Source organism: Lagopus muta, chromosome 5 (assembly GCF_023343835.1).
Source record: "Lagopus muta isolate bLagMut1 chromosome 5, bLagMut1 primary, whole genome shotgun sequence".
NCBI classification, from domain to species: domain Eukaryota; kingdom Metazoa; phylum Chordata; class Aves; order Galliformes; family Phasianidae; genus Lagopus; species Lagopus muta.
The window spans coordinates 13,926,962-13,947,219 of record NC_064437.1 but is presented as its reverse complement, the minus strand read 5'-3'; the positions used below and the strand labels follow the sequence as shown (position 1 = coordinate 13,947,219).

General features: G+C 42.1%; 2 protein-coding genes and 1 long non-coding RNA gene across 3 annotated transcripts in view; 2 read left to right on the top strand and 1 right to left on the bottom strand.

Moving 5' to 3' along the window:
• CLCA2 (chloride channel accessory 2) overlaps nucleotides 1-20,240 on the bottom strand; it is a 67,638-nt gene extending 47,398 nt beyond the window's left edge. The window contains exon 1 of the mRNA XM_048943931.1: nucleotides 20,130-20,240. Within this exon, the coding sequence (XP_048799888.1) occupies nucleotides 20,130-20,240 (111 nt within the window). The remainder of the gene's footprint in view (nucleotides 1-20,129) is intronic.
• Nucleotides 4,222-12,910, top strand: LOC125692862 (uncharacterized). Its single transcript, XR_007376876.1, has 2 exons — nucleotides 4,222-4,331; nucleotides 12,117-12,910. It is a non-coding gene; the product is annotated as an uncharacterized LOC125692862 (long non-coding RNA).
• The window catches only part of COL24A1 (collagen type XXIV alpha 1 chain), a 118,310-nt gene continuing 118,205 nt past the window's right edge, over nucleotides 20,154-20,258 (top strand). The window contains exon 1 of the mRNA XM_048943929.1: nucleotides 20,154-20,258. Coding sequence (XP_048799886.1) covers nucleotides 20,203-20,258 — 56 coding nt within the window. The 5' untranslated portion in view covers nucleotides 20,154-20,202.

The window sequence follows — 20,258 nt, the reverse complement described above, 5'->3', positions numbered from 1 at the left end:
ATTCTTTTACTGACAAACAAGGAAAAGGGACAATTCAAAGCACTTTCTCAATCTTTTCCTTGTTTTTGTCTTTTGGTTTGCACTTTGTGTTGACCTAAGCCCATCAATGTGTTTCATTTTTTATTAGCTATCAAATGTTGCTCTCAAGAACAAAAAAGAGGAAAAAATCTATTTCTTTTACAACAAAGCAAAGCCTTTCACTGCCTGGAGAAGTGAAAGCTCTGGACAATGTTCACCCACTCATCTTCCCATTTTGATACAGAGGAAGCAGGCTCTGCATTAAAAAAATAATGTATGAAGAGCAATGGTAAGTTTAGTAGCAATGTAAGCAGGGAAATCAAACCAAACGTTGTAAGAACAGCAATTACAAATATCAGTTCTTTACTTACTGAATGAAAAACCATTGCTGGGTACGGTGGCAGGAATGGGGAAGATTTGGTATTTTCACGCATGCAATACTGTTAGAGAAATGGACTGCAGCTGAGCCATCCCTGAAGCTGTGAAGGTAGAAGAGGCAGTAATTTGATGGTTCTAGATGTACCGAGCAGCAGGGCTTGGCTTTGAACAACAGCAATCATTAGGCGGGATGAACACAAACAAGGAGGGATGGATGCAAAATATCTTCAGAGCAATTAGGGATGGAGAAAAGCTTGTGGCAAAAGAGAAATGGCAACTTTATCGTCTTCAGGCAGAAGAGAGCACAACTGCTTCCCTCTGCCGTGTCCCTCAGAGGACACAGCTGTCACCTGAACATGTGGAACTTCTCTGCTGTAATGGGACCAATTCTTCCAGTAGAGCAAGGATTTTCCCAAATGTTCAGGCCAACAGACCAGAGAAGTTACCAATAAATCTGCCCTGGGACCAGCTGCATCCCATTTTTCAAAGACAATGTGCAGAAAAAAATGTGAAGGGCAGCAGCAGTGTGCACGACCCCCACGTGTGTGTAATGAAATGTGGTGCGCACACGGCCGCTGCTCAGCAGAGGCGCTGGAAACTTGGAACGGCTGCCAAGGGATGAGACTGAAGCTGCACAGAAACATCCAATCAACACGTACTAAGCAGGCAGCCTGAAGGACTGCTTGAGATAGAAGCCAGAGTTCCCTTCAGAGCAGACAGGAGGACCGCACAAACATTTCTGCAGAGGTTGGCAATTTGTCCCCTTCTCTTCAGACGGTTTATGACAATTTGTGGTCATTAATTTACTACTACTGCAATGACCTCAGTGTGATTAATAACACAGGACTTGCATCTTTCTATTAAAAGACTCACCCCAGAACATCCTGGGCTCCCAACAGCTGGAAGCAGCCTGCTAAGGAAGTTTTTTTTCAGGATTGGATGCAAAAGGCCATCAGAAAACCAAATTAGTATTCTGTATTGCATAGGCACTCAGTTCCCTCAGATGAGGTTGCAGCAAATCAGGCTCATCACGTGCAACTTCTCCCTGCTGCCAGAGACCAGTTAAAATATAGAAGGCACATGTTATTCAATGACTTGCCATAGAAAGAATATGAAGGGCTGTGTAATGGGGGAAGGCTCAGAGTTACTGTTGTATGGAAAGTTCCTCATGCTCCACAACTAATAGAAAATGGTTTGCTTGGAAAACTGTAAATAAGAGAACATATGGCATAAATTACACCATGAGGGCTAAGCGAATCTTAAATTCTAAACATCCTCTTGGGTTAGACCTTCTTCTTAGCAGTCTTCTGCTGTCTCTGGCATAAGCTGATGCTTCAGTAAATATTATTATACTGGAAGAGTTTGTTTTGTTTGGAGGTTTGATGTCAGAGAAGCAATTCCATTGCAGCAAGAGGCTGCTCAGCAGTGGCACACCTGAACACCCTGCACATGGGGAGAAAACAGCAAGTCTGAGTCCTGGCCTGGGGGCTTCCAGGAACCATCAGCTGTGCAACAGGGGTGCTCAGCTCTGGCTCTGTTTGGAAGACAGAAGGACATTTGCACAAGATGGAGTTGCGGTTATGAGTCAAATACAGCTTCCTAGGGGCATGCATTGCATTAGAGGAACCTTTCTCAAATCTTTTAAGCTATTGCCAATTAACTTACACATCATTTTACACATGATATATCTTGAATTCCCAGTGGAACTCAGTCAAATAAAGGAGCTCTGATCATGTTTCTGGAATACTTTTGATTTACTAAGTGCGTCCTACAGTGAGCAGAATCATTACCTGCACTGTGCTTTACATCTAAACACACTAGATTGTCAGTAAAATCATCACTAAAATTACAAAGCTCATGGAATTTCTTTCCATAGTTTTTGTAGATCATTCAGACTTAGCAACGTCCACCTAATAAACAGCAAAACCAGTTTCTGTTGATGCTCTTCCTGTTTTGAATAATTTAATCTTATCTTTAGATAATTACTTGTTTTATTAGCTATTTTATTGTGAATAACAATTATGTTCATAGCATTTTTGTGCTCCCATTACCGATGTGCACCTGAAACAGAGGAATACATTCTCCAGAGGTGAGGCCATCTCCATTAGCTCCTCCCCAGGGAAAAGTGACTGCTTGTTCCCTGTGCGTGCGCCTCAAGAGCAGCTCAGAGTGCCCAGGCAGCTTCTGGTGCTACTTCTCTCTGCCTGATAGAGGTTTATCCATCCTCATGCACATCTGGTCTGTATTTATGCACTGTAGAACATGGAAAAGTAAAAGCTAAACACATGGATTTAACCTATTTCACCTAAAGAGGTGAAAAGTGGGTGTTTAGATATTACTGGTCTGTAGCTGGCAGTTGCTTACATACTGTGTAAATCTCCAGGCATCACAGCGACCAAGTGTGGACCCACAGTGGTGGTGGGGCCAGCAAACAGATACCAGTAGGCTCTTAGTGCCTGAATGGCCCAGGAGAACATCTTGGGCACAGCTTCTCTGGTGCAGCACTGGTTCCAGGCTGTTCTGAACACGGTGCAGTGGTCTGGCACAGAGGGATCACCTTGGTATATTATGTTTTGGTTATGCACCACTTGTTGTATTGTAGGCTTGCACTCAGGTTAGTGAAGCAAACCCAGAGCTGGAGGGTAGGTGGCAGAAACTTTTTGCCATCAGCCAGAGCAGGGTAGTGCCCATGGGGCCAGGCAGGGAGCAGAGAAGAGATGTTCACAGCCGTGAAACATAGAATTATAGAATCATTTGAGTTGGAAGAGACCTTTAAGTTTATCTAATCCAATTCCCCTGCACTGAGCAGGGATACCTACGGCTCATTCAGGTGCTCAGAGCCTCACTAAGCCTGACCTTGTGTTTTCTCAGGGATAAGGCATCCACCTCCTCTCTGGGCAACTTGTGCCTGTCCATCACCACCCTTATTGTAAAAACTTTGTCCTTATGTCTAGTCAATCCTCTACTGGGGTCTGCAGATGGCATCTGGGGGCACACCTTCCCTGTCTCTCCCACACACATCAACTTTTTGATTTCTGCAGGTCCCAGCTAACCATTAGTGCCATAACTCACATTGTACTGGGAGATGATGTGGTGACAACCAGTATTATAAGCAATTCAGAACCGACTTTGAAGTGTACCATTTATGCTGTGAAGCAAACCAGACCTGCACCTGCTTACACCACTGTATTTATCCCTTTTTCTAAGTAACTGTTTCATTAGCAATTGTTCATTCTACTTTAAAAGGTGTAAACAGACAGATGGCTTCACCACATAAATCATTTTCACATGAAGATAGATGTGCTTTCTGCAGAAGTGAAATTTATGCCTTCTTTTGCTTACTCCTAATAACAGGAATGTGTATGCAAATTTCCTATCTCCCAATAGCTACAATAAATTACTCTGGGGCAGTTGAACCCCTTCCAGCTTGATACAGAAGTTCAAAGGAAAGGCAAATATATCTTTCTTTTTCCCTGCAAAAGGTGAGGCAGGTGCTCTCAACAACTTGAGTAAAGGTTTTAACCCCATGTTAACAGATTTGATGATACTGTGATTTTGATTCTATAACACCTCCTTGCACATAGATTGCTATTCAATAAGCAGGCATGTAAAATTTACATAAATATGTAAATGACACAGGTACAAATAAGCCCCCAAATCTAGATTGGTTATTAAAGATGTTATTGCCCTCTATATCAGAAACAACCCCATCAGCAGCCCTTGGTAAAGCTTCAGCTGAGATTTGTTGCCTCTGATTGTTATGGTCAGTGCCAGTCAATCCCTTTCCCTATATAAACCCCAGGCCTGAATGGCTCCTGTTGCTGCTGGGGTGAGGTGGCTGAGGTGTTCTTCTAAAAAAGCCAGCTCTTGTCACCTGGGTGAATGTGGACCTTGTGCAGATGTTTTGGGTGTCTTCTGGGAGAAGCAATGCTCAAGTAAGGCTGTTATATGTTGTGACTAGAGTACCGTGCCTACTGGGGTTGGTATGCTTGAACTAAATTGATTCTTTGTAGAATGATGGTGCTTTGCTGGTTTTTTCTTTTTTTTTTTTTTTTTTTTTCTTTCTTTTGGGGGATAGATGGATGTACTTTTTCCTATATTATGTGATATTTTGTTGAACCAGTGCAAGTCCTGTAAAGGGAGTAGGCTCTGAGCTGTTGTTTGGTTCTTCTCTACTTCTTGCTTAATTCACTATGTTTTATGTGGGTGTTTGGAGATTTGTTCTGGGCCAGCCATGATGTTAAAGGGATGTTTTGCTATCTCAGTGCCTTGCTGCTGTATGTAACTCTTTCTGTTATCATATGCATAAATATCAAGAAGTAGTAATGCATGAGCCTGTAATTTCAGGGCGGTGCCATTTTGTTTCCTTCTTCTGTTTGTTTTTCATAATAGTGCTTTTCCTGTAGCCCTGGTGTAAAATAAAGGAACAAAGCACATTGATTTGCTGCAGAACTTTAGAAAGCAGCTGAATGCTATGATTCCTCCATCTATATGGTGTCAGTGTCTGTAAAATGCACTGTTTGTTCAACTCTGTTAATTGTAGAATGCTTGTGAAAGGAACTCCAGATAGAAACTTCAAATTTTGCAGTTAGTGAGGAGAAAAAAAAAAATGGCCCAATAGATAAAATATGCCATGAACAACATGCTTCTAAGTATTTCCCATTAGTTCTCTTGGCACATACTGAATGTCCACCAGATGCAAGGGAAGACCTGCTGCCTGCTTTGGTGGTGTATGTGCAGCTGCACCCCCTGAGCTTTCACTGCTACTTCTAGCAGTGTCACACTGTGCGCATGACCTTCAGCTCTGAGTGATTTACCTCTGCTAATTTGGACTTTTGCCTGTTGAAATAGGCCCTCATTTGTCATATCCTGCATATCTTTGCCTCAACCTGCACTGCAGGAAGAATTAGCTTTGGTAATTTAAAGCTCTCTGCAGGTATGTCTAGCTATCTCAGCTACCTTTTTTTCGGGGTGCTGGATTAGTTAGACTGATGGGGCCTGGAAGTGTTTATTATTTTATGACATTTCCTTAGTTGTTTATAAAAGCCAAAGTACTTTTGATTTTACATAGTACTGAGAAAAGCCTTTGTTGCCTCTCAAGGTGAGATGTTCTTTTTGTTTCAGAACACTGACAGGTATGTGAGCCTAAATGGGCTGTGGAGGTGTTCAGAAATAGATATTATATCCTGTGCAGTTCTACCCTCTAATATGATCACAAGCTTAATCCTGCAAGTTGTGCTGCCTGCTTTCAGCTCAGAGATTTAAGGGCTTTGTTTTTCTGATTGCTTGTTAAAAAACGTTAATGAGCTTTTAGAGCTCTTAACAGAAAGTAAACTTATTTAAAACTAGAAATGTGTCATTTATCTAGCAGATGGGCCAGGTTTGAATGAGGAACTGGTATCTCATCTGCATGACACCTGTGGAGATGTTGTTCATAAGTCTAAGGGTAATATTTGGATTTCTAGACCATGCTCCAAGAGCAACTGCTGAGTGCGTGTATGTACGGTGTGTTGCAAAATATCAGTGTCCAATGTCACATCTGCTGTGGAGGAACGGACAGATCAATGCTGTGGCCTTTTGAGGTGCATCCTTTACTTTCTTGTATGCCATTGCTAGAGAATAGGCAACATTTTGTGGCAGGATGATCAGATTTGACCTTCTGTATCTGTGGCAAGCAAGCTGAGACCCTGGCATTCAGGCACGCTACAACACCCTCAGCATTGCTCACTGAATAACACCAACTTTCACCCCTGCTCAGTGTTGACAGCATTTGCATCCACAGTGATGGCAAGAAGGATATCTCCTGACAGAGCAGGGGAACTGGTCAGCAAAACTGATCTGCTGAATATGAAGTAGCAATCTCTTTCCCCTCACCACAGGAAATTGGACAATGGTGAATTTACCTCTTTTTTCCCTTGAATTCATTGCTCAGCAAGAAACTATTGTAGCAAAGCACTCCTACTGTTTTGGCATAGCAGCTGCATTCTTCCTTGACCTGAGAGTATCATCTTGGATACAGTACAGGAGATATGATCTTTGGAGACAGAAGAGCGCTAAGGGGAGGGGAACAATCTTAAGTGTTTTGCTGAGGAGAAAGGATGCTTTGTCCTGAAAAGCAACTTGAATCGTAACATGTTTACATCCAGATGGTCTGTTTGGCCAGCAGTGCAGGCTGGTGACTTGCTTCATGCAAAGCAGCTGAGGCCTGCTGTCATCTCTTCCCATGGTTGCTGGGTGGTGCAGCCACCTGTTGTGGCAGAAGAGGAGGTGAATTCAGTGCTGGGTGCCACTGTCGTGTCCAGCCAGTGCATCTACTCGTGGAGTGGGAGCAGAAGTAGGATTCACAACAAGTGATTAACTTGCACAGAGGTCCTCTGTAAAACTGATTTTTAAGTAAAAGAAAATGCTGGAAGCTCTCAGCTCTGCTTTCTACTGGCCCTGTCAACCTATATCGTTATCTGTGTAAAGGATTGTACGGTAACTGTTGAGTCACAGCCTGCACCACTGATTGAGCACCTGGGGAAAGGATCTGGTCAGTCTAGGGAGCACAGGTGAAGGCAATTCTCCTGTGTGACTGGAAGGGGTAGAGCCTGGTTGTACCTTTCTTAGACCTCGTTTAAGGGCTGACTGCCACTAGGGAAGTATCTCTGGTTAGAGATCCCTTTCTTGTGGAGTTTCTATTGTGAACCTAGGTATTTGGAGACTGGTGAGCCCTTCTTTTTCTCTTGTAATATCCTCCTATTGTGCTGGTCCCTTTGCTGTTACAAGGAGTAAAATGACAAGTATCTAGAATTTTTGCTTTCTCAGAGACTTTCTAGGTCTGTAGTTGACAGAAGTAGGGCTGGCACATGCTTTTTGCAGCTGCATGTGGGGGCTGCCAGGTGATGGATTTGCATTTAAAAAAAAGAGATGTGCTGGATGCCTTTGGGGCTCAGCAGGAAGATCAGCACTGAGTAAGGACCATGCTGCAGGTCACAGCCCTGCTGCACCCAAGAAACTGGTCACTGCTTAAAAATCCTTTGCTTGGAGAACTTCTGTGACAAAACACAAGGCCATTTGAATTAGATGTATCACAGCAAAAGTGTATATGACAGTAATCTCCTTTTTCTCCTCCAACCACTGCATGAGCTCAAATAAGTCTTACAGTTGAATCTAGTCTCTGCTAGTAATCTCTCTGGTGTCTATAATAAAATTGTGGATGTGATGTTACAGCAGTACTCATAAGCTCTGATGGTCCTATGTCAAAGCAAGAGCCACTTCTTCATGTCTTTCAACACTTGCCAAGGGCACCTGGGTGAAGGCAGGCTCGTGGGAGGGAGAGAATGTGGGGATTCTATGCTGAGGCCCATTGCAAGTCTGAGACTGTGGCTTGATCTGTGGGCAGGCGTGCAGTGTTTCCTCCTTCCTCCTATAAATATTTTTTCTTGATTAATGGTCTGTATCTCCACTTTGATTTTAATGGCTTAACTTAGAGCAGTGCTATATATTTGTGTCTCTACAGCCAGCAAAATGTCCTTAATTATATGTGTCCCTATATGTCTGAGGAAAATTTCAGGTTTGAAAATGAAGAGAGGAAAGGTTCCTATATTTGTAGGGCTATGCCTGTTGGAGTTTAGCTGTTTGAGTCTGATGGCCTTGTTCTGATGTGTGGTCCATAGACCTACCAACACCTTCCCTGTATGGGAATGCTCAGATGTGATTCCTGCAGGGATCATGTTTGTAATAGTTAAGGATATCTTGGTTATCCTGATTTCATGAAGTGGGGATCCCACAGCCCCTCAAACACAAACCAGTAGAAAACTCCCTGCTGTGAAAAGCACTATCACTACAGTGTTCATTACAAGTTTTCAGCTGTATTTGAACGTTTGAGCAGTGCTTGACCATGCAAACTAGATCACATTAAGATGTGGCTTGGTCTTGACTATTGTCTGTCAAATGTCTTCTCTTTGTACTCTTCTCAAACATGCCATATTTTCTGATCTTTTTGTAGTACCTGCTCAGACACTCTTCCTTTTATTTTTTTCCATAAATAATCTGCACAAGGGCTGCATGTTGTCATTTCCAGAGTCCATTCCAATCAGCTTCCCACAAGAAAGTCAGAGTTCATTCTCCTCTAGAGTAAAGAAGGAACTTGCCAAAACTTACATGGATTTCTCTTTGTTTTTAGTGTATGAGCCACAGCCTTTTCCATTTTCCTGTCTAAAACTGCTCTGGAAAACTCATCAAGAAGATGCATTTGTTCATTTTAGAATGCTGTTGAATCAGGAAATGAAATGAAAAAGTAATTCATGCTCTATGTTTTCTGGTGCTTTTTATTTAATGTTCTGGGAGATAGTTGTTTGCTTTGTCACCAACTCAGTTCTGTGCAAATCCCAAACAAGATATAAATATTTAATGTGCTTCATAGATAGATAAGAAGATAATATAAGAAGATAATAATAAGAAGATATAGATAAGATTGATATCTTCATAGATATCAACCTATTGTGTTGGATCATTTAATGCCTTTCTATTATGGACATGGTATCTGAGAATATGATGAAAAGTACCTGCTAGCTAAGCTGAAATGCCAGATGTGAAGAAATCTTGTTCATGTACAAATTTACTATAAAGAAGACACCACTTCCTTCAGTTTTTCTTTCTAATGTCATTTGTTGGCTGAAGTGTTTCTTAAGATGTGGACCAGACTCATTGTTATTAGATGAGCTGAAAAAGATGAATAGATGACAATCAACAGGAACTCAGTAGCCCTGTTTCTATGTTTCTCCTTAATGCAAATCTAAAAAATACAGTAATGAAAATTGGTGCAGTTAAGGAGGGGAAAAAAAAAAATAAATTGAAGACAGAATTGACTGAATGTGTGATACTCAGCTGGATTGAGTAGCATGTGGTACTTTTAATGAAATATGTTCCTATGGTCTTAGTTGTGAACCCAGAGCTCAGGCCAGAAGCTGCTAGCAGGGAAGACCTGTCTCTGGAGCTTCACAAGAGGAAGCAGTGAAGCAGCCTTGTCTGCAAGGTCTTAAAAGCAAACTGCCATACTTCATTCTCCTTGAGAAAGCAAACAGTGTCAAGTTCAGAGTGAGAAACTCTTTTTCTTAATAAAGAGATTAATGCTTTTCTAAATAAACATGGCATTGCTAACGTCCAAGTTGGGCATATATCATCTTCCAGATTTAAAGGTGTTAGAAACTGTTTGTGTGAAACTATGGAGTCTATAAACTAACCTTTCAGAGGTTTGGGGGCAAATTCACTATTATAATTTTTCAATTGCATGACAGGTCTGCAAAAAAAGAAAAGATCTTAAAAGCTATCCTAGTGTAAGGTGATGCCTCACAGTGGAGTTAATGCCTCTTTAGTGTCTTTCTTTTTGGTAAATACTAGATGTAGCTCTAAGAATTGCTGTGGATTAAACGAGGTTCTGATATGCAATGTTGTTTGGCTCCAGTAATTACTTCTGCTTTCTTCCCCTTACTGAAGGACACTCAGCTGTCAATGAAAGTAGAAGACCAAGCAATATGCTGACTATTCTGGTTTCATGGTTTCATACAGCAGAAAGAGAGGGGGGAGAATGGATGGGCGTAGTGTGGAGTCTGAGCTGAGTGCAGTAGAAATTAAATGCAAGAGTGAGGCTCCTGGTGATTCTTGGAACAGGAGGTAAAGTCCAGTTAAATGGGAATGCTAAGTGATTCCTTGTTAGTTGACTCTTCGGTTTTTTTAAATTGAGAATGAAGATCATCAGTGGGCAAAATATTGCTGTTTGCAATGTTGTTTTTTGTCCAGATACATGAGCTCAAGCGTATGATGTAGATAATAGTGTGGTGCTCAATCCAAACAATCAAGCACTGAAGAAGCTATCATAACACGGCTAGTATTGTTTGGGTTGATCAGCTTTTAAATCTTACTGACTACAATACATTAAAAAAGGTAACATAATTCTAAGTGCTAACATCTATCAAGTTTTTGCATTTCCAATACTTAGAGCTACACAAACGCAAACTGGGAAGAAAGCAGTTGTGACAAGAAACTGTATTGCAGTGCTATGATAATAAAAAAATAAAGACACCTGCAAGGATTCAAAGTTCCAGGCTGCTGCAGTACAATTGTCTGATGCTGTCACTGTGTAGAGCAGCTCTGGAGGAGATGAAGACACATTGAAAGACATTAAGCAAGACCATGTGTGTGTTTTGTGTCCTGTGGAAACCCACAGTATTATTTGACAGTGCTTCACTAATGTGTTTTGTCCAGAGCAGAGACTGTCAGCACAGCCAGCACCTACCTCCACTTACCCTATTCCTCTCCAGCTCTGGAAGGGTCACTGGGGGAAGTGCTCTGGCACACCCTGCACAGTGTGCTTCCCTGCTGCCAGGTTATGTCTGAGGCCAGGGAAAGCTGCAGACTCGTAGCTCTCTGTGCATACGGACCCTTAGAAAAACAAAAAAGTTTGAATGTAATTGTGTTGGGTATTTCGTGATTTCTTTTTCTACATTATATTTTCCTGAGAAATATGAGGTTGGAGAACTGGTTAATATTCTAGACTAGGAGAAGAAAATCAATGAATGTGTGTGTATATAATGAGTTCAGAGCTGCTGTTTTTCAGTTCACTGTAGTCCCATATCTTAGTGCATGTGCGTTTAACTGTCTTCCAAACTGAAAATTTAATCATTAAGGGTTCCCTTGCTACACATTATTTCTCTAAACAAGAGACAGAAGTATAATACGGTATTACTCAAGTCAGTGATTACTTCTGATATGCTACTTAAAACATGCCAAGGACATCAGCTACCTCCCAGCCAAAAACTCTGTCAGAAATAAACATTGATCAGACAGAGTTCTGCATTAATTCTTAAAAAACATAACAGAAGGAGGCAAGGAGGTCCAGGGTTTTCCCCTGCTAGCTAACAGCTTCCACAGTGGGGATGAAGTACATTTTCAGTGCTTACTCTTCTTTATCTAAATAAAAGTAATATTTGTAGTGGTGGATAAATTCTGAAGAATTCTATGATTCAAGACTCTTCTCTCAGTAAAGAGCTTGGATGTTGTACCTATGGCAGAAATGCCTTCCTAGGGTCATGAGCTAAATTAATATCTGTCTTGATTGGTGTTTTGGCTGTACTACACACTAGGTCTGAATGCAGCCCATGGCTTTGTGCTCTTGCATTATGAAGTGGCATTCACTGTGTGCTTATACAGTATGCAACATCTAAATTAACCCCGTGTTTTCAGTCATCTGACATACTTGTAGGTTCTCCACATTTTTATTATTTGGCTTACAGCTAATTACTCTGGATACATCCGACTATCAATGCTCTTTGTAAACATTCCCTCTTCCAAATACTCTGTATCATCTTCTTCATGGAAGACTGTCAAATGACTGAAACAGCTGAATGGGAGAGCTATAGAAAAGAATGGAAAATCATGTCTTGTCAACAAGGAAGTGACTAGCTTTGTTAGCAAATATTTCTCTTATTATGCATTAGTTATTTACACATTTGAAGTGATGTGTTACCTGCTGCAATGCAGAATAAAAATCTGAGTTTTTTTCCTGTCTGCCTGCCATGCAAACTGGCTTCAGTACACAAGTTCCCATAGCACAGAAGTAGCTCTGGTGCCTTTAGGATTTTTCCCACTACTTGATGTTCTGCCAGCAGTCAGTTTCCAGTGCCAGGACTTCCTCAAAAGTATCATCAAAATACTAAATGAATCTTTTTTTCTAACAGATGCATGCCTTCATCTGTGTTGATTGACAGCTGTGCCCTACACACAGTACTAGAGAAGGACATGCTTGCCTCACCATTATTAGGACGCGCCACTTCCAGATAATACAAATGAAGATTGGGAGGATGTTTCCTATCACTAAGTTTGCTAAACCAAAGGCCTCTGAAATCTATTCCATTCTCTCAAGCATGGGAAATGGAGCTTGAGTGAAGGTCGTAGCTGGCTGTCAGAAGCACATATTAAGTACTTATCGTCTCCAACCAAGTTTCTGGAATCTGGACTTCTTCCATGAAACCCATGTCTGCATTTGACAGTTACTGGGATTTTCATAAAGTTAACTGGACCTGATAGAAGAGATGCTGCCAAAAATGAAGGATCTGTTCATGTCACTGAAATATCTGGTTGGATTTGGAGAGAAGATTTTATTTCTTTTAAAATTTAGCCCTTTTCTTTTTGCCCTCAGGAATTTGCTCCAGAGGAGTGGTGTTCTAGGACTGGGGAATGCTCCAGAGGACCTGCCTAGACTTTCACAGGAAGTCTGCTTATAAGCAACCTCATACTGCCTCAGTGAACTGGGAACCCCTTCTTCCCACCACCACCAAAAAAAAAGCAGACACTAATATATAGAAAGTATTAAGCTAAGGGAAATAATTTTCCAAATGTTACTTAAAGAATAATGCAAATAATCTGAAAAAAAAAAGAGGATATTTGCTAACTTTTTAATGTGCATTTCAACTATAAAAATATCTTCTAAGATAAGAGTTGCAATTTGTTGTGAAAGAATAAAATATTTTTTTTTTAAATGTATTAAGACAAATTTTGTTCTGATTCTCTAGCAGGCAAGTAAGAGTGCTGTTGTATTACATATGTAACTTTGAAATCACTGCAAGTTAACTATTAAGGCAGAATACTTTGATTTGGGAAGGAGCAGTTAGTTTACATGTGTTGGAAAAGTGAAGTTAAACATCTGATAATCATAAATGTCCTTTTTATTTTTTTATAACCACATTCTATTGCCATAAATACTTAGGGAAAAAAACTGCTCCCCAAACCATAAAATAAGACAAGAACAAACTACAGAATTTTTATGCATTTTTTTTTTTTTTTTCCTCTTATTGGCTTTAGGGAGGTCTACATTTTGGTCTGTGAATGTCTGTCTCAGCTGGATGGCTTCAGAAAGTTTTGTTTTGCCCTGTCAGTTTCCAAAGGGAGATGAAAACCATATTGTCGTGCCTATGTTTGAAAATGGAGACCAAGTTAAGGTTTGGCATCACCTGCTTCTGAAAAAACATCTGAAGTCTGTCTGTGAAGCAGATTGTGCAGTCTGTGTCTTGCCTTTCCCCTAAAATTCTGGTAGGTTGTGAGGCTTTGAAAACATAGCAGCTCCTTGTGAGACCTTGCAGCTTTCTGCAGTGCATTCCCTGGAAGATGCTGACTTGTCTTAAGGGGAACCTGAGCACCAGGAGAAGCTGGAGCCCCATGAACCCATGACCCTGCAAGGACTTCAGTGCACACCTTGCAGTGCTGTAGACAAATTAGTGCTGGTGCTTTGATTTACGAGGTTTGGACTTCTCAACTATAAAGATGTTCATTAAAACCTTTGTGTATGTTTGGGTCAACAGTGTACAGTTACTTGCCTCATCTGTTGTTCAACTTTGATGATTTCTAAGCCAATGCTGCATAATTCAAGAATCATGAGGTTTTTATTGCTCTCTAATAAGAAAAATCCAGGCACATCTGGCCTAAGAAGTTTGTTTGATCCAAGTAGAAAGTCTCATTTTTCACATTTATCCATCCCTTCTCTCTACTCTTCTTGATGCTTTTATCAGGGCTTATCGTTTTGGTCAGTTCAACTCAGAAAAGTCTCCATTGTGATGTGGCTGAAGATGGACAAGTGGGGATGAGTTGCTCCAAAATTACTCTGTGATTGCAAAGACCTACTCCTTTGCTTTCCTGTAACAGAAGTTCTTGCTCACATATCTAATCAACTGTAAACAACTGAAGAAAAGGGTTAAAACCTTCATCTCTAAAAATAATGTAATGAAAATACCCTATTAAAAATACCATGCTATATTGGTGGTACAGCTGTAGAGGATTTACAAAAATTAATTGTGCTACTATTATAAAAATATCAGCATTGAAGTTGGTGCCAGTGTATTTTGGTCTGGGATACCACATATTCAGCTGTCTGGTATTTTCCGAAAAAGCAATCTACTTACTCTCTTTCTATAGAGAAACTTTTTCCTGTCACTATATATGTCTCATTTAGAATGTTTAATTTGGAAATTGAGTGTCCATGATGCAAAAGTATTATGTCCTACTTGAAAATAGCTTTGGCTTTCTTCTTTGATCCAGAGGTATCAAGAAAAATAAGTCGCAGATTCTTCCTTTGCTGGGAGTTAAAGTGCACTGGAAAATTTTGATTATATCCAGTGAGAAATACAGTGGGAAATAATGCAATTTCTATCAATGATGTTAATATCTCCTGAGTCTAGAATCCTTTTTTAAAATGAAAATTGCCAACAAATATTGTCAAGTTTGAATTGCTCCATTGTCATTCCTGATTTAGGTATGCTATTTGGTTAGAGACTCGGGATACTTAAACACAGAAGGTGATGCACACAAAGTTGGAGGAAACTTTGAAACACTAGAGCAATGGGAGAAAATTTTGATAAGATTTTTAATGTGAGAAGAAATCTCCTTACTCCAAGGTGGAGATTTAATGTGGATTCAGCTACTGACCATTGGTAGCTTACCTGTTAGCTGGTAAGAAAGTGGAGAACAGGCTCCCCTGGAAGGTGGTGGAGTTGCCATCCCTGGAGGTTTTCAAGCTAAGGGTAGATGTCACACGAGCGACGTGGTCCACAGCAGTCACAGATATGGACTGATGGTTGGACTGGATGATCTTATTGGTCTTTCCAATCTTAACAGTTCTATGATTCTGCTACCTCCCCTTGCTGTGGCTAGAAGTGAATTTTGTCAAAACTGAAAAAAACATTAAGTACTGAAGAAGGAATATCTGGAAATACATTTTTCTGTTTGCAGAATGCTGCTGTGAAGTCTTGCCTGAAAGGCTGGAAGCAAAACTGGACAAGTGAGACCTTCCTAGGGCTAACAAACTAAGGAATGAAGCATCTGCCCCAGTTGCTGAGAGAAGTGTGGGAATGGAATTGAAAAAAGACTGGCCTCATGTGCAGATCTTTGTGGCTCAGGAGCAAAATACTTCTTAGATGATTGTGCTAGTTCTTCCAGATGTGGGAGTAGTTTTTAACGCTGGTGAGGCTTTGCAAGCTGGCTGCAAGCATCCTGTCAGTGTGGGCACTCTCCAAAACTCTGTTTTTATTCTTTTACAGGCAGGTGTTTTAAGGGAATTTTGTCCCACTGAAAGGTGTCCTACAAGATGCTTGGTTTTGGCCCCTTCTTCCTATGCAGAGGGGTGACAGCGAGCACTACAAAGAAGGTCCCTGGGTGGCACAAAGGAATGTTGTTTTACATAGGACAATCAGACCTTTCCATGTTTTACAGAAATAGTCTTTTATCTCCCTTTATAGACAGAGTCAGAGCAGGTTTTGTACAGTGATGGTGGTCTGGAGCCCTTTGGAAAAGGCTTCTCCATCAGAAGGTGGCTTCTGGAGACCTGCTAAGGATCCTGTGGTGCAGAGGACCATGCTGTGACAGAAGGTTGCAGCCCCATGGTTAAACACAACTGTTGAGGTTTGTTTTTTTCTCTGTCCCCCTCTGAGCACACACCTATATAGGTTGTGATATGGTCCTGGGCATACAGACTTCTAGTCATATTTATGAACTTCATCTACAAAGGGGATTTTCAGTTCAATGAGTATCCCAGAAAATACCTCATGTCAAATGCATCTTTCTGCCTGTAGGTGTGGGTGTCTCTGCTTCCTGCCCAGATTACAAAACGCTCCGTCAACGATGGGATAAAGATTAACTAAAAATGAAAATAAATGGATTTTCTCTATCTCTGTTTTTTCTTTCACCAGCTTCTTTTGAGATGGAAATTTACTGTGCTACCCTTGGCAGTTTGGCCTATTTGGTAACTGTAGTCTTCTCATCTGGTGGGCCATTCCCATGGTTCCCATGTTGTACTCATTCTTCCTATCGTATTTTCCATTCACATATTACTTTCCTAATAACTGCTTCTCCATTTAATATTTCCCTGTGTGTTTGGCCAGGTTCCTCTGCATTCCTGGTGTGGTGTATGCCATGCCATCAGTGGAACAAGGTAGTACAGCTTTACATGCTGGGTATGGGGGTGCTGCTTCAGAGCAGTGTGCTTTGGTTGCACGTTTCAGATTTCTCCAGCTCTATTTTGTGGTGGATCTCTTCTATAGTTGTGATTTATTGAAATGGATACTATCAGGTCTCATAAGCACTTGCAATCATCCTGGCTTTGGTGAGGCACCTTTCCCAGCCAGAGTTGCTGGAGCCCTGTGGTCTGGAGAGCTCACTCTGCCTTGTGGTTCACTGAGGCTCTCTTCTGTTCCCTGCTCCTGTCTGGACACATTCCCTTGTTTGCTTTAACTAAGTATCCTACAGAATCTCACTGGTCTATATGGTCATTTGTGGCTTGGCAGTTTTGTCACTCTGAACTGTGCTTTTTTCCTTTTTTTCCCCCTCTATATGCCAGGATGTCTGAAGTATTGGTCCTCTGAATTCAGAGCATCTCTTTTCCTCTCTCAACCCCTCAGAGGATTTTGTGTGTTGGTCTTGAAAGGTAGAATCCTTCACTGTGACTTCCTTCAAGTGTACATTTATATTACTTCTCCAGTTTACAAGTACAAAACTGAAAGGGGTAGAACTCACCTAAAAATCGAGAGTCATACTTCAGTCACTTCCAGATTTTTGGCATATGCAAATCTTGAAAATGTGATTTCTTCCTAACTACTTCTTGAGGAAATCATGGGCCCAGCTAGAGATTGAAGGCACACAATGGTCATTACAATTTCTTTCACATCCAGCAAAAACTGTCAGTTTTAGAGTTGGAGGCCCTCTGATTTTAGCCAATTGTTCTTGAAGACATGCTGTAATCCTTTCCATTTCTTGTATTTCTTAATCACATCTGATAGCTTGGTAACTTTCTTTAACCAGAGCAATGTGTTAAACATTTTTTTGGCTGCCACAGGGAGAAATCTAAATAAATATTTTGCTGAACTAGGTTCCAACAGTTTTGGTACATAGCCTAACACCATATATTGTGGTGTGCAGAGAAAGCAGTTTGGCAAAGGGAACTCAATAGCAACAAGGATCTTCTGCCAGAATATCTTGATTCTGGGACTGGACCAGGAAACTCACATGGGTCCTATTCTGCTTGGGCTGAAGGTAAAGTTCCTACTGCCTGCAGTGGGATAAGGCTCAGACTCCAACACAGAGCATTTATGTTCCCATTTCACACATTTTCCTTCAAATTCTTACTTTTTTTTTTTTTTTTTCCTCTGTATCTTTAGCTCTGGAGATATATATATATAACATTTCTCTCTCCTGTACTCATCCTGGAAGGAGAATCTTTTCTGGGAATCACTTTCCTCACCTCTTACACCACCTCAGAACAGCTCCTGCTTTGTGTCTTGCAGCAAGGCTGGAACTCAGCAGCTTTCATCTGGAGCAACAGATGAGCAAGTTAGTTCATGAAGGGAGGAGAAAACTTCTGAAAAATGAAAAAATAAGAGCTTGCAATCATGTCAGAAGGGCCAGAAGTGGTGTCTTGAAATAACTAATTTGTATTTCACCTGTATCTGGATGTGCCTGGGGAGAGAAATCAGGGATAGGCTATAGTCAAGCATGAGAGAGCAAACATGGGCTCTGGGGACATTTACAATAAGAAATGAAACTTCAGCATCACTGTTGCAATGAGAGCTAGCACATTTGGAGCTTGAATGTGTCTTTCATTGTCTGTAAGTATACAGATGACTATATTTAGCTCTGGAAATAAACACAAGTAATCTGATACCTTTAAACATGTTAGGTTTAGCTGATCAGACAGTAAGAACCCTTGGATGAAGCAAGTGTAACATTAAGCCTGATGCTGACTTTTGGTGTGAAGCTTAGAAGAAACCTGGCAAGACTGGCACACAAGGTGATGGGCTACCAGGCAGGGACTGCTGGGTTATTTCCAGCAATGCTCACATTTGTGGTCTGACCTCAGACAAGCCATTCGATTTCCCTGTGCATATTGATTTGTTTTCTCTGTCTGCACTAGCTATTGCTCTTGGCAGCTTCAGAGGCTCTAAAGAGTGACCTTGGCATGAGATGTCCCCACCCCACCTCACCACATGCTCCCGGACAGCTCTTCAGTGTGCACTGAAACAAGGGAGATTCAACTGGGGTCACTCTTGCTGCTGCATTCTCTCCATAACAGCCCTACTGCAGATGCTGGAGCATTAAGAAGCCACCTTATGTACCTACTGAGTATGTGATGTGTCATTTAAATAACTGATAGATTTCATGAAATAGCATCAACCTGTTCCAAAACCTATCTGTAATGTATACATTTTAGTCATTTTAATGCTAATAAGAAGTAAATGAAATGCTACACTAAAGTTGTTGGAAAGCATTCAGGTGTGGTCTAAAGCAGAAAGAAACACTGACTTCATTGCAGTAGTGTCTAATACCTCCCTGAGCAGGTATGAGGTTCTCTTCAGTGAGCAAATATGTTTTTGTGTTCAGCTTGTATTAATTTTTATGCAAGGTATGAAGACAGGAAGACAAAATATCACCAGTTTTTTTCCTTCAGCTCTCAAAAAGTAAAAGGAAATCACACAACAGCCACTGAAACTACATAGATTCTGAATGATTCAGGATGCAGAAAATAAACTTGAGTGTGAAATGAAACAGCACAACATTTGAGGGGGATCTCTAAGAGTCACTTTTCACATGTATTCTGTTATACCCAAGAACATTTGTAGTCTGAATTAGCCCTTGCTTTTGCATCTTTATGCCTATTTGCATGCACCTGGATGACACAATGGGGGCCCTTTCAGCTGAAAGGAGCATTCTTAGTGACAACAGTACGAAATCCTTGTCTTGTGCCTTTCCTCTGCACTTTGGCAATTCTCCTGCTTCCTGAATGTTTAGACATTTCCTGCCATCCTCTCCATGACACCTATGACTTGAAGGCCTTTGCTGAGCTCTGATGAGAGATCTTTGTGAAATACCACCCAGCAAGAGCCAAATACCACACTCCTAACTTACATAAAATTTCTGCTTATGTCAATGGAAGCTTTGCTAAGTGAGGCTGCCAGCTTTGACCATGGGTTTGCAGCACAGCATACTCAGAATGTTCGACACTACTTCGTGTGATCTTCGTGCACAGGAACGTCTTACGGGAGGAAGTTATACCAGCCCGTTACTGGGACAGGGGAAGAGAACCGCTGATTGAGATTAAAAAAAAAGAAAAGACCTCTGTCCCTACAGGAAGAGACAGCAAAGTGTGTCATGCTTCTTCTGGCACTGCAGTGCTACCGAACTACATCTGCTCTTCAAATGTTTTCCAGAGGGAGTCTTGCTGGACACCATCACTTACACTCGAGACGCAAAACCCTCCAGCACGCTCAGCCCCATTTCATCGCTCCGTGACCCGCGGTATTGCGCAGCCCGTAGCCGGGGCTCCCAGCCGCCCCGCGCCGAGCGGCACCACCTGTCCGCGCCTCCCCCGCCCCGCTCCCCGCGCCCTCCCGCTGCTGCGGGGCAGCTCCGCTCCCGGAGCCGCGCGTGGCCGAGCCGGGATCGGGGCCGTCCCGCCCCGGAGCCGCGTTTGCTGATGTAATCGCAACAGAGAGCGCTGAAACCCAACACCGCGCGGTGCGGAGCAGCGCGGTTCCGCCGCCGGGGGCTCCGCGGGGCGCGCCCCCCGCACCGCCCCCGGCCTTCGCCGCACCGCCCCCGGCCCCGCCGCGCCCCCCCGCCGCACCGCCCCCGCGGGCCGTGCGCGGGCCGCCCTCGGGCTGTCGTGGAGCTCGGCGGAGAGCTCGGGGCCGGCGGCGGTTCATGGACAGTACCTGAGGCTCCGGCGGCGCTGCGTGCGGCTCCGGCTTTCCCTCGGACCTCCGCTGCCCGGGCAAATGCATACAAATGCATTTGGGAGCCGAGAGGACAAGGCGAGGACGCATCTCTCCCACGGCACCAAC